Genomic DNA, 12,409 nt, shown 5'->3' on the forward strand with positions numbered 1-12,409 from the left:
CGCCCCGCCCCGCCCCGCCCGCAGCTCCGCGGCTGAGCCGCCAGGGGGCGCCCAAGGGCGGACGGGCGGCGGCGGCGCCACTGGGGGGCGCCCAAGGAAGGGCTGGGAGCGAGCGGGAGGTGCCGATTGGCCCGGCCACGGCCACGAAAACCAATGAGCGTCGTGCTTCTGTGCGGGGGAAGGGGGGCGCCTGGCCAACGGCGGCGCTCGGGCGCGGCCGACCGCCAATGGGCGGTGGCAGCGACTCGCCCCGCCCCGCCCCGAGTGGTGGCGACGGGCCAATAGAACGAGTCGGAGGGCGGGCCTCCGCGGCGCGCAGGCCAATGAGGGCCGGGGGCGTGGCGGAGTGGGGACCGTTCGAGGCCTAGCACGGACGGCGGAGCGCCGCGCAGGTGAGGGCGGCACCGGGTCTCCCCGCGGGTGAGGGGACCGCGGCGGCCGGGGGGGCCCGGCCCGGCCTCGGGGGTCCCCGCTGCCCCCCGGGACCCCCACGGCGGCTGCGGCTCCCGGGCAGCCCCCACCTCCCCATCAGGCCTCACCCGGGGGGGGGGGCCGGGCCTGGGCCAGCTCCTGCCCCCCCCCCCACCGGGCCTCGCTGCCGGGGGGGGGGTGGCGCTTCGGGTCCGGTCCCCCCGTGGGGGCCCCGACTGGTTCCGGGGGGCTGCAGCAGGGTGGGAGCCGGGGCGAGGCCCCCTCGCAGGAGCCCGCGGGGGAGGCAGGCAGGCAGGCGGGCGGGCGGGCGGGCGGTGGCGGGCCCGGGGCAGCGCCGGTGGGTAAAGGTCGCTCTGAGCGACGGTCCCAGTTACCCATTGACGCCAGCGCCCAGCAGCCGCCTTCGGGCCACCACCCTGGGACGTCACCAGCGAAACCAAAACGGCTCCTGCCCCATCTCAGTCACCCGTGCGGGGTGAGGGGCTGCCGGCCCGGCTCCCTGCCTTCGGCGGGGGAGGCCCGGGTCCTTCTACTGTCCTGGGAGTCAGGACCCACCTGCCGTCATCTCCGCGGGGAGCGCGGGCCCTGCCTGACGAAACTCGCTGTCACAGCCACCCGCCATGCCGGGAGGAGGCTGTCACACACCTCTGCCGCCACCACACCCCACGCACAGACAGCTTCCCCATTGCCTTGCGCAACCCCCGGCGAGGCCATGGGGCAGCGACCTCTGCTTCTGCCCCGCTGTGAGCTGTGGGGACGAGCCAGGAGGTCCCTGTTGGCGTGGTGGCACCGGCCCAGTGACAACCCATCTCTCGCTGTCCCAGTGCTGGGGCGAAACCAGTGCAGCCCTGGACAAGGGCAGTGGGCGCAGGGCGCTGTGCCGGTGTGGCAGGAGGAGACCCCAGGTCCTCCCTTCCGCTGGCGTGGCCAGTTGACAGCCCCACGGCCTGGCCCCCTTGGGCCCCCATCTCCCCCAGCCTGTTTGGGCCCCTCCGCCCCTTGGGGACAGGCAGCTCGTGCCACTTGCTGGGCTGGTTGGGCTCCCACGGGTGCCAGGGTAAACAGCACCGGCCAAGCCGGCTGGACCGGGCACTGGTGGAGGGGCCAGAGCAGGAAGGAGCGAGGAGGAGGAGGCCCTGGAGGGAGCCTCGCGCTGCTGGAGCCTCCTCTGGGGATGTCATTATGGGCACTAATAGTAGCCTGGCACAAAGACGCTTTCCAGCTGCTGGCAGTGCTCCCGCGGGGTCGGGGCCTCCCCAGGGGCAACCCCCGGTCTCGCAACAGCCTGCAACGCTTGCACCAGCACGGCGAGGAGGGTTCCACACACCTAACGATTGCAGAGCGCGGCAGATTCCGAGCAGCTCGCAGCTCCTGCCGCTCGCTCCGTGTGGGACGGGCAGGTCCTCAGCTCCTGCTGAGTTCCTCTGCTGTGTGGGGGGAGCTTGGGGAGCCCAGGAGGGCTCCAGCCTCCCCCTGACCCTCCTCCCTTCTTGCAGCTTGCACCTCTGCAAAGCACCTGGCGGGGCCACTCCCAGTCCGGCACCATGAACGTCTTCGACCGAAACATCAATTTTGACGCCCTCTTCAAGTTCTCCCACATGTGAGTAACGCCTCGGGCAGGCCAGGCACAAGTCGGGGGCTCACGGGGGGGCTGCGCCAGCCTCACCGCCCACCCCTGTCACCCACAGCTCGGCCTCCACCCAGGAGCACCTGAAGAGGGTCTATGCCAGCTTCGCCCTCTGTATGTTCGTGGCGGCCGCAGGCGCCTACGTCAATGTGGTGACCCACCTCTTCCAGGTGAGGGGCTTTTGGGGCATCACAGGTGGCCCCCGTGCTCGCGGCCCCCTGCCCGCGCAGCCCCGGTGAGGCGATGCCGGGCCCCCACTTGCCTCTCGCCCCGCAGTTCAGCCTCCTGACCGGCCTGGGTGCCCTGGGGCTGATGATCTGGCTGACAGCCACCCCGCACAGCCGGGAGACAGAGCAGAAGAGGCTGGGGATGCTGGCGGGCTTCGCCTTCCTGACGGGTAGGTGGGCACCAGGGACCCTCCCGAGTCCTGCAGGACCCTGAGCCCAGGGAAGGGGGGGACCAGGGCCCTGACACAGCCCCCAGCTAGAAACTGGTTCCAGTGACACCCCGCTTTGTCCTTCTAGGCATCAACCTGGGGCCCCTCCTGGAAATGTGCATCTCTATCAACCCCAGGTAGGAGCGTTCGCCCCGCCACGGCTGCACCCCCCCACCCCCTGGGCCCCGTTCACCCCTTCTCCTCTCTCCTAGCATCATCCCCACCGCCTTCCTGGGCACCGCCACCATCTTCGCCTGCTTCTCGCTGAGCGCCCTGTATGCCCGGCGCCGCAGCTTCCTCTACCTGGGAGGTGAGGGGGGGCTGGGGGAGACTCACAGGGGGCTGGGGGTTCCCTGGACGGGGTGGGGGCACCCACGGGGGGCCAGGGCCAGGCCTCACTCCCTGCTGTCTCCCCGCAGGGTTCCTGCTTTCCGGCCTCACCCTGATGCTTCTCTCCTCCCTGGTTAACGCCTTTGTGGGATCCACTTGGCTCTTCACGGTGAGTCCCCTTGCGCCTGCCAGGACGCTGCGGAGGACGGACGGACAGACGGACAGACAGACCGCCATCAGCTCACGGTGGTGATGTCCCCATCTAACGTCCCTTCTCCCCACAGGCCAATCTCTACCTGGGGCTGATGATCATGTGCGGCTTCGTGCTCTTCGACACACAGCTCATCATCGAGAAGGCGGAGAGCGGGGACAAGGATTACATCTGGTGGGTGCTGGGGCCGGGGAGGGCTGGGCCAGGGGGGGCTGGGCCCCCCTGAGCGCGTCCCTCTGTCCCCTCAGGCACTGCATCGATCTCTTCCTCGACTTCGTCAACATCTTCCGGGAGCTTCTGATGATCCTGGGCATGACCGAGGTGGGTGACAATCCCCTGGGCACGGTGGGGGGGGGACACGGGGAGGGCGGGCACGGCCCCAGCAGTGACCGGCCGCCTCTCCTCTTGCAGAACAAGAAGAAGGAGAAGAAGTGAAGCAGCTCCAGGCCGAGGTGGAGCTGTCCCCGTCCGGTCCCTGTCCCCACCCTGTCCCCGTCCCTCCTCTGATTCATTAAAGGGGTTGTGCTTTGCTGCTGATGAAAAGCAGCCCAGAAGCTTTTGCACCTTGTGGGTTTTTTCCTCTCGTTTAGCTTTTCTTTGATTAGAAACCAGTGGATTTGCGGATCCTGCTGGAATTCTGCTCCCCTCCCCAGCTCCCCCCAGAGCCCGCGTCCCTCGGGGTCATCGCCTACACGTCAGCTTTCTGTAGAGGTTTCTCCCCGGCCCCGTGGGCAGCACGTCCCCACCTCGCCTCCTCGGCGTTCTCCCCTGCCCTGGGCGGCTGTGGACCCCCCTGTGCCAGCTGGGGGAGGGGCGGGGAGGGCGATGGTGGGACCCCCCCCCCGAAGCCAAACTCAGCGGAGGAACCTCTCCTTTAGCACCAGTGCCAAGAAATACAACGGAAAAGAAAAGCCAGCTGGGCGAGCCGTCCAGTGGGGCCGCGGGGATGAAGGTGTTTCGATTCCGAGCTCCCCCCATCCCACTGTTGCCTCTTTGTACACTGGGACGATTCAATAAAACGCTCAGACTTGAACCTCTCGGCCCCCTCCCTCCCTCCCCCCCCCCCCCGCGGGCAGGATGTGGCCGATGCAGAGACAACAGCGGCTGCACAATAACGTATATAAATAAACCGGGGGAGGGCGGCTTTATCGAGTTAAAAACCCGGCGGCAGGGGCTGTACACTGCGATAGCACCATCGGAGAGAGCCGGGCGCGGGGGGAGATGGGGCACCGGGACCCCCGCATGCCCCCCGGGTGCACCCCCAGACCGGGGCCGGGGGGCAGCAGGGGCGGAAGACGTGCGAGTGCGGGCACGGGGGGCTCAGCCCTGGCTGCCGCAGGAGGAGAGGCTGTCGTAGAGGGAGTCGCTGAGGGACTCGGAGTGCTCCAGCCCCGGGGGGCCATGCCCCCCATCCCGTGACCGGGCCTCTGTGCTGCCCTCGTCCCCCACGTCCGAGGCGCTGGGTGTCCGGCTGCTGCTGGCGCTCAGGGCGGGGGGCAGCGGCGGGGGGGCCTCCGGGGATGCCCCTCGACACCCTGCTGGGCTGCATGCGGGCACCTGGGGACGAACAGCACAGTGGGGGGGGGGGGGCTCGCTGGGCCCCCCTGCTCCCCACCAATGCTCCCTAAACCCCAGGGCTGGCAGGGGGGGGGTCCTGCAGCACCCTGCCCCCCACCCCCCCCCAGCCACCCCTTACCAGCGTGGGACAGTGCAGCCCCTCCAGCCCCCCCGTGGGGCAGAGGAAGGGGTCGGCAGCGCCGCAGGCTTTGGCGTTGGGGAAGGTCCAGTTCTTGCTCTGCTGGACGCGCCGCGGCTTCCCGGCATTGTCACCGGCATCTGCAGGGAAAATGGGGGGGGGGGGGGGGGGAATGTGTCAGGCTGGCTGCAGGACACCCCTGCAATGACCCCCACATCCCTGCCAGGGGTGGGGGCTGGGACCCTGTTGCACCTTGCACGAACATGGATGAGCATCCAGCACCATTGGTGGGGCCTTGCACGCCCCCGGCACAGAGCATGGCACGACACTGACCTTGAGGACCGGCACGGTGGCCGTGCGGGCCGGGGGGGGCCGGGGGGCGGCACATCGGGGCGCTCCGGTGTTTGCCAGCCACCAGCAGCTCCTCTGCGCTGGGCACCTCTCGCTCCAGCGTCCGGGCCTTGCGCGGCACTTTGGTGACGGTGGGCGGCCGCGCCGGCACGGCACCAGGCAGTGGCTCGGGGCGGCCCCGTGGTTTGGGGGTGCTCTTGGTGGGGATCCCCCCATAGTCAGGAGGCGGGAAGGTCCCGATCCCACTGTCCAGCGTCCGCGTCAGTGAGCCGCAGGCTGCCGGCATAAGGGGAGGTGTCAGTGCCGTGGTGTCCCCCTCCCCACCATACTCCCCCCCTCCACTGTCACCCCCTCACCAGCAAAGTGCTGTGATGGCCCCGATTCAGACAAACTCTCGTCTGATGGCAGCTCATCCCGGAGCCCCACGTCCAGCACCTGTGGGGAGTGCAGAGAGTAAGCAGCCACGGGGTCTCCCCCCCCCCAAAGTGGGGTGCACAGCCAGCAGTGGGAGTTGGGGGAGGGGAGGGTGTTCTCACCTTGCTGGGGGGCTCCCGCAGGTGTCCCACGATGCCATTGCGGGGCGGGCGGCAGAGCCGAGGGTCTTTGGTGTCAGGGGGGGCCCGCCGGAGGTCACACAGCTCCCGCTTGTGCTCCAGGCAGCTCTCGTAGGGCACGTCCTTCCCGTCCACCCTGGGGGGGGGGCGGGGAGGGGGGGGGCACCGCGTCAGGCTGGGCTGGGGTGGGGGGCACCCACCACCCTCATTCGCCCCCTCCCCTGGGCCCTGGGCCACTGCTGACCTGTCGAGCAGCTGCTGCATGAAGGTCTCGGCCGTTACCTCCTGGTACATCACCGGGAGATGGCTGGGGCCACGGGGGGGCCCGCGCGGATGCCCCTTCTCCAGCGCCAGCCCCTGCAGGAAGGCGTGCTCCTCCCGCAGCGCCTTGCGCAGATCCTCCGCCTTCTCCATCAGCTTCGAGATGTTGAGGCTCTCGGCTTCCAGCTTGCGGGCGGCCAGCTTGACCTCCCGCCGCAGGGGAGCCGGCGTCCCAGCCCACTCCCGGCCCCGGCCGCCATCGCCGCGACGGCTCAGAGCCGGCAGCTTGCTGCGGCGCAGCCCGAACCAGCTGGCCAAGCCACCAGCCGCCTTCCCCTTGGCTTCACCTGCCGGCACCCGCTCCTGCCCTTGCAGCCGCAGCACGTTCTCCTCGATGCCCTTCATCACCTTCTCCTCGATGGCAGAGTGCCCTGCAGCACCCGATGGCGGCGGTCCCGTGCCAGGGGGGTCAGGGGCTGGTGGTGCTTTGCGGGGGACCCCCGCCGCTTTGGCATCCGCTGGCTCCTCACCCCGCGGTGTCCCAGCTTTGCCGGCGCCCGCCTTGGTGGGCAGTTTGGTGGGGCTGCCGTGGGGGCTGCGCGTGGCCTTGGCGGGGGGGGTTGGGGGGACCCGTGGCGGGGTCCTGCCACCGACGGGGCGCCCCTTGCCCCCTGCCTTGCTGGGCTCACCCATAGAGCCGGAGGAGTAGCAGCGGGCCAGGGGCTCCCCACCATGCGCCGGCTCGGGGTGCTTCAGGCTGCCCCCCAAGCCCCCCCGGGGTGGGGGTCGTGGTTCGGCCCCATGGCCCCGCTCAGGCCGCCCCGGGCCAGGGGGCTCACGGCCCTCGGCCCCTCGCAGCTTGCCCAGGGCGGCCAGGCGCTCCTTGAAGGGCAGATAGCCTGGCTCAGGGGTCTTCTTGCTGGGGCGGCGGGAGGGGGCCGAGCCCCCCGTGCTGCGGCGGGTGCTGGGGGGGGAGGCAGCAGCCCGCTCCCCACTGCTGGGGGGGGCCGGCGGCCCGGGGGTCTGCTCGACTGCTTCGTAGGTGCGTGGCACGGGGAAGGCAGGGGGCTCGGGGGAGCCGGGCTCCAGGGGGGCATCGGGGGAGGCGCGGCGGCTGAGCGCCGGCGAGGCCTCGGGGTTGCCGCCGCGGCAGGGGATCTTGGAGGCACGGGGGAGCTGGGGGCTGAGGCGCAGCGCCCCGGGGGGGGGCGGCAGCTTGAGCACCTTGGGCGGGGAGGGCAGGGGGTTGGTGTCCCCCCCGGGTGAGAGCAGGGCGAAGCCCCCCTCGGGGCTCTCCTTGCCCGGGGCATAGAGCCCCAGGAAAGCAGGGTGCTCCCCCTGCCGCTGCCGGGGGGGGCCCCCAGGGGCTTCACCGTTGCGCCGGCAGCACCCCCCCTCGCCCCGCAGCAGCCGCTCGGCCAAGGCGCTGAGCAGGGCCCCCCGTGGCGGCGCAGCCTCCTCTGGTGAAGAGCAGGGGCTGCCCTCGGCCCCCCGCCACCCTCCGGCAGCCCCCGGCCCCCGCAGTGGGCACGAGGGCCAGCCTGGGGCGGCACAGGGCTCAGGGGAGCCGGGGGAGGCTGGGGGGGGCCCTAGCAGCGGGTCTGTCTCCTCCAGCTTGCGCAGCACCTCCAGGATCTGGGCTTTCTTCTTGAAGAAGGGGGAGAGGGCGTCCAGGGGTGGGGCGCCAGGGCTGAGCCCGGGGCTGCCCGACGGCACTGAGGGGGTCACCTGTGGGGACCAGGCACCCGGCGCTGAGCCCAACGGCACCGTGCTGGGGCTGGGGTGGTGGAGCTGGCAGAAGGGGGATGCCCTGGGAACACCATGGGCAGAGGGGAATGGGGAGAGGGATGCAGTGGGGTTTGGGGTGGGCACACAACGGGACTGGGGATACCGGGGGGCAAAGGTGTTTGGAGCCAGGGACACCACAGGCGGAGGAGCTCAGAGAGGGGCACACCACAGACCCAGGGAGGGGGATTACCATGGGCCTGGAAAGTGGGGTACCACAGGTTTGGGGACACTGCGGGCTTGGAAAAGGCAAGAGCTTGGGGAGGGGGACGCCACGGCCTAGAGAGGGGGACAGCGGGGCAGAGAGGTTCAGCGATGCCAGTACTCACCTCCGACGAGGGGACACAGTGGCTAGGGGGCAGCGGAGGGGGCGGCTGCTCGGCAGAGCCCGGCTGGGGGCTGGCCGGGGCGTCCGGGGGCACCGGGTGCATCGGCAGCTGGCAAGGAGGGAGACCCCAGGTTAAGCTTTGGGGAGGGGGGGGGAGGGGGGCTCTGCCCCATGACCCCCCCAGCACCAACACAGCCCCCGCCGCACCTGGGGCAGGGATCCGGCCGAGAGCTGCAGCTTCTGCTGGAAGAGGTCGCTCAGTGCCTGGTTCTGGCGCTCCAGGTCAAAGACCCGTTTCTTCAGCTTGATGCACTCCTCGCGCAGGTCCTGGCCAGGGCGGGGAGGGGGGAGGTCAGCCAGGACCTCCCCAGCCCCCTGCCGCCCCCCGTGGCCCCCTGACACCCACCTTCTGGTTGAGCAGCGCCTGCACCACGTGGTTGGCAACCTGGGGAGCAGAGAGGGGGCCTGGGCGGGGTGCGAGGGCACGCACAGCCCCATGCCCAGGTACACGCGTGTGCACACGTGCCCCACGTGCCCCCCTCTGCCCCCAGTACCTCGTCCAGGCAGCGCTCGTACGTCTCCCGCTGGTTCTCGTTGGCCTGGGCCAGAGCCGAGTTCTCCGCCTGGGGACAGAGCAGGGACGGCTTGGGGACATGGCAGAGGGGCCTGGGTGCCTGGACCCCTCCCACGGCACCAAAGGGACCCCTCCTCTGCCTGGTGCGATGCATGGAGGGATGGGGCACACGAGGGTCACGCAAAGCAGGAAAGCGCTGCCGCCCACCGTGGCGCCTGGGCTGCTGGCTCTGTGGCACCAGCCACGGCTGCACGGTGGCCACGGCTGCCTGAAGGCAATGGCCACGGCCGCCATGATGGCCCTGCTTTCTGGTGGCTATGGCTGCCTGGTGGCACCAGCCACAGCTGCCTGGTGGCCCCGGCCCCCGGCCCCCGCCGTACCTCCAGCTCCCGCAGCCGCTGCAGCAGCTCATGGCTGGTGCCTGTCTCTCCCAGCGCCGCGGGGCTCCCGTCTCCCGGCACCTCGGCCACACTCTCCGACATCGCTGGCTGCAGGGGGACACGCATCAGGCTGGGGTCCCCGCTGGCCCCTGCCTCGTGTGCCCACGGCCCAGCCAGGCCCTGGGCAGCCCGGGCCCCCCCCTTACCTCGCTCAGGATGTCCCCAGCCCCGTCCCTCCGCGGTGTCACCTGCGGGGGAGAACAGGGCTGGGGGGGGGGGGCACGAAGCCTCGGGGCCGAGCCCCGACCCTGCCGGCACCGGCACCGGCACCCGGAGGCTCAGGGACACCTCCTGCAGCGCAGCCACCCACGTCCCTTCCCGGGGCGTGCAGGGACCAGCACCGGCACCGGGATGCACAGCACCCCCGGGACCGGCACCAGGGCACCGTGACGTGAGGCGGCCTCGGGGCACCGGAATGTGCAGCACCCGGTACAGACGGGTCCCCCCGGCTCTAGCCCCCGTGCCGGACACCCCGCTTCCCCCCCGGGGCTCCCCCCGCCGCCGGTGCCTCCCCGCGCTGCTCGCCCGTGCGCTCCGGAACAGGGGCCGGCCCCGAGCACCGGCCCCGAGCACCGGCCCGGGCCCCCCCGCCGCGCTCCCGTCCCCGCCGCGCACTCACCCCCGGGGCTCCCGGCGGCACCGCCCGTCCCCGCTCAGCGCGGCCCCGGGGCCGGTCCCGGCGGCGGCGGCAGCTCCATCCCGGCCCGGCCCGGCCGCGCTATTGTTGGGAGGCGGCGGCGGCCCGGCTCCGCCTTCCCGCCGCGGCCGGGGAGGAGCCGGGGCCGCCGCCGCCCCCGGTGCGCGGCTCCGCCAGCGGCAGCCCTGGGCAGGGAGCACCGGGAAGCCGGCACCGGGGGGTCCGGGGCACCGGGAGCCCCCGCGATAGGCGGCACAGGGACACCGGGCAGCCCCATGTGGCACCGGGCACCCCACGGAGAGGGAGAGGGACCCCCCCCAGGGGCACCCAGCACCCTTTGAAGAGACACCCCCAGGAGCCCGGGCACCCTTCGGGGATGCCGTGCCGGGACCCCCACCCCGCACCCCACGAGCAGGGCACGGGTTGGGGTTCACAAGGGGCCACGCAGCCCTGGCTCACCCGGACCCCCCCAACGGTGACGTCTGGCGCCCTGGCAGGGGGGTTCAGCAGCGTGGGGAGAACCGGAGGGGTCAACGGGAGGGTCTGGGGGTGATGGATGCGGCGAGGCTGGAAGGGAGGTCACTGTACACAGGCGCGGTCAGGGCGCGCACAGCGCTCACAACAGCCCTGTCCCCCACTGGGGACCCCCCACGGCTGCACCGTGGGTGGGAGCACTGGGAGCCACCAGATGCCCCCGGAGCAAACTCTGCCGCCTTTTCCCACCCAATGCCGCAAGAGCGGCAAAAGTAACTGGAGCACGGGCATTTACAGCCCTGCTCAGCGCACGGGGACAGGCGCAGAGAGGGGCTGCAGCGTGCTCCCCGTGTCCCTGCCAAGCCCGGAGCCCGCTGTCCCCACCACCGTGGGCTGCACGGCCCCAGGCCCCCGCTGGCCCCCCACACAGCAGCACCGTGCACCCTCACCAGCACACACGGCCAAACCTCGCATGTGCTGTCCCCGTCCCCTGCAGCCCACGGGGCCGGGATTAAACCCAGGCAGGTCCCCGGGGCAGCCTGTGGTGCCCGTGGGTGCGTGGGCCCCCCTCGCGCTGCCCCCAGGCGCAGGAAGCGGCCCCCGGGGCTGGCGGCTCCGGCTGCGTCACGGGGGGAAGTGAGGCTCCGTCTGGAGGGGAAGAGCAGCCCGCGGCCCCCCCAGGCCTCACCGGCGGGGGACAGCCAGGGGGGCCCTGACAGATGGACGGCACGCCGTCCCCTCCCCCAGCACGAGGGTCCCTGTGGGGAGGGGGACACAGCTCCAGCAGAGCCAGGGGCACCCAGAGAACGTGTCCCCATCCCTGGTGCCCCCGGTCACTCACACCCGCTGCCCTGGGCACCACGGGGATGCAGCACGTGCCCAAACCACGCAGCTGTGGACACGCCAGCGCGGCAGGGGACGGTCCCCTGCACCCGGGCCATGGTCCTACAGCATGGCTGTGACAGGCTGGCCTTGGCCAGGGTCCCCACCCCAGCCCAGGGACCTGGGGTGACAGCCCCAAGTGTCCCCAACCATGCTGGGCTGCAGGGGCTGGACTGCTCTTGGGGCAGCCAGGACGCACCAGGGACATCGGGGACAGCCCAGGGACAGGCGGGCTGCACTGGGGACAGTGAGGACACCCTGGGGACAGCCGGGATACACCAGGGACAAGTGGGATGGGCTAGAGAAACAGCCTTGGGGTAGCAGGGACACATCGAGGACAGCTGGGACTCACCAGGGGGACACGCCAGGGACAGCCGGGATGCAGTGGGGACACTGGGGACATACCAGGGACACACTAGGATGCAGTGGGGACACTGGGGACAACCAGGATGCAGTGGGGACAGCAGAGACCCACGGGGCACGGCCAGGATGCACCAGGGACAGCGGGGACCCGCGGGTGGGATGGAGGACAGCGGGGGACACACCAGGGACAGCCAGGACACAGCAGGGAGAGAGCCTGGATGTAGCAGGGGACAGCGGGGACAGGCTGGGGACACGCGGGATGTGCTGGGGACAACAGCCCGGGGACAGCGCGGACGTGCAGGGGGACAGCCAGGATGCACCGGGGATGCACGGGGGGAACCGGGCAGGACACCCTGCACCGCTTTCCCCGGGGCATCCCCAGCCCCGCCGCCCGGGCCCTCCCCCTCGCCCCCCCCGGCACGTTCCGGTACCCGGCAGCACCGGGGACCCCCCCCCTCCGCCCCGCGGGGATGCTGGTGCCCCCGAGCTGCGGCCCGATTCCCCAGGGACCCCCCCGGCGCTGCCGCCGCTCCCCGCCCGTGTGTCCCGTCCCCCACCCCCGCCGCGGCGCGGCCGGACTCACCGCTACGGGGGCTACGGCGGGGCGGCGGCGCGGGGCGGCATGGCCGGGACCGGGGCTAGGGCCGGGGCTGGCCCGGCGGCGGCGGTGATGTCATGGCTCCACCGGGCCGGCTCCGCCCTGCGCCCCCGCCGCCGCCAATCCGCGCCCGGGGGCGGCGGGGGGGACGGGGACGGGGGCGGCGGGTGTCCCGGTGCTGCCGCCGCCGCCGCATCCCTTCCCCCCGGGCCGGGCCGGCTCCCTCGGCCCGCTGCCTTCCCCCACTGCAATCCCCGGAGCTGCCCGAGACGGACCCGGTGCCCCCCCCCCCCCGCGGGGATACGAGATGCCGCTGCCCCGGGCTGGGACCGGCCCTGCGAGTGCCCCACGGAGGCCGCGTGGGCTCGGCCGGGTCGTGCCTCCCCCCCCCCCGCAGCCACCGAGCTCTGGGGTCTTCTGCAAAGGACCA

At 72.0% G+C, this 12,409-nt stretch overlaps 2 protein-coding genes across 6 annotated transcripts; one reads left to right on the forward strand and one right to left on the reverse strand.

Annotated features, from left to right (window-relative positions):
* The first annotated feature begins 278 nt into the window (after positions 1 to 278).
* On the forward strand, positions 279 to 4,069 carry TMBIM6 (transmembrane BAX inhibitor motif containing 6). Its single transcript, XM_054807048.1, has 10 exons — positions 279 to 392; positions 1,929 to 2,032; positions 2,121 to 2,229; positions 2,336 to 2,456; positions 2,584 to 2,632; positions 2,708 to 2,805; positions 2,915 to 2,994; positions 3,110 to 3,210; positions 3,285 to 3,357; positions 3,448 to 4,069. The coding sequence occupies exons 2-10, from the start codon at positions 1,977 to 1,979 to the stop codon at positions 3,469 to 3,471; spliced, it is 711 nt and encodes a 236-aa protein (XP_054663023.1). The 5' UTR covers positions 279 to 392; positions 1,929 to 1,976; the 3' UTR covers positions 3,472 to 4,069.
* A 90-nt stretch (positions 4,070 to 4,159) lies between these two features.
* NCKAP5L (NCK associated protein 5 like) lies at positions 4,160 to 12,079 on the reverse strand. Of its 5 annotated transcripts, none has more exons than XM_054807045.1 (14): positions 11,965 to 12,048; positions 9,645 to 11,411; positions 9,172 to 9,213; positions 8,966 to 9,073; positions 8,566 to 8,634; positions 8,418 to 8,456; positions 8,219 to 8,338; positions 8,013 to 8,120; positions 5,882 to 7,626; positions 5,620 to 5,773; positions 5,440 to 5,518; positions 4,985 to 5,359; positions 4,733 to 4,872; positions 4,160 to 4,593 (listed from the first exon to the last, which is right to left on the reverse strand). In XM_054807045.1, the coding sequence occupies exons 4-14, from the start codon at positions 9,065 to 9,067 to the stop codon at positions 4,357 to 4,359; spliced, it is 3,168 nt and encodes a 1,055-aa protein (XP_054663020.1). In that variant the 5' UTR covers positions 9,068 to 9,073; positions 9,172 to 9,213; positions 9,645 to 11,411; positions 11,965 to 12,048; the 3' UTR covers positions 4,160 to 4,356. The 5 variants fall into 5 exon arrangements, with proteins under 5 accessions (XP_054663020.1, XP_054663022.1, XP_054663019.1 ...); XM_054807047.1 differs by having other exon boundaries at positions 11,371 to 11,411; positions 11,965 to 12,014; XM_054807044.1 differs by lacking the exon at positions 9,645 to 11,411 and having other exon boundaries at positions 11,965 to 12,079.
* Positions 12,080 to 12,409: the final 330 nt, after the last annotated feature.

Source organism: Grus americana, chromosome 31, assembly GCF_028858705.1.
Source record: "Grus americana isolate bGruAme1 chromosome 31, bGruAme1.mat, whole genome shotgun sequence".
Taxonomy (NCBI): Eukaryota; Metazoa; Chordata; class Aves; order Gruiformes; family Gruidae; genus Grus; species Grus americana.

Excerpts from the sequence above, each read along its gene's own strand:
- TMBIM6 (XM_054807048.1), top strand. The coding sequence starts at position 1,977 with ATGAACGTCTTCGACCGAAACATCAATTTTGACGCCCTCTTCAAGTTC. Across the intron at positions 2,033-2,120 it reads CTCTTCAAGTTCTCCCACAT|CTCGGCCTCCACCCAGGAGC; the intron begins GTGAGTAACGCC and ends TGTCACCCACAG. Across the intron at positions 3,211-3,284 it reads GGGGACAAGGATTACATCTG|GCACTGCATCGATCTCTTCC; the intron begins GTGGGTGCTGGG and ends CTGTCCCCTCAG.
- NCKAP5L (XM_054807042.1), bottom strand. The coding sequence starts at position 11,421 with ATGTCCCCAGTGTCCCCACTGCATCCCGGCTGTCCCTGGCGTGTCCCC. Across the intron at positions 9,214-11,370 it reads GTCCCTGGCGTGTCCCCCTG|GTGACACCGCGGAGGGACGG; the intron begins GTGAGTCCCAGC and ends TCTCCCCCGCAG. Across the intron at positions 4,594-4,732 it reads GGCTGCACTGTCCCACGCTG|GTGCCCGCATGCAGCCCAGC; the intron begins GTAAGGGGTGGC and ends GTTCGTCCCCAG.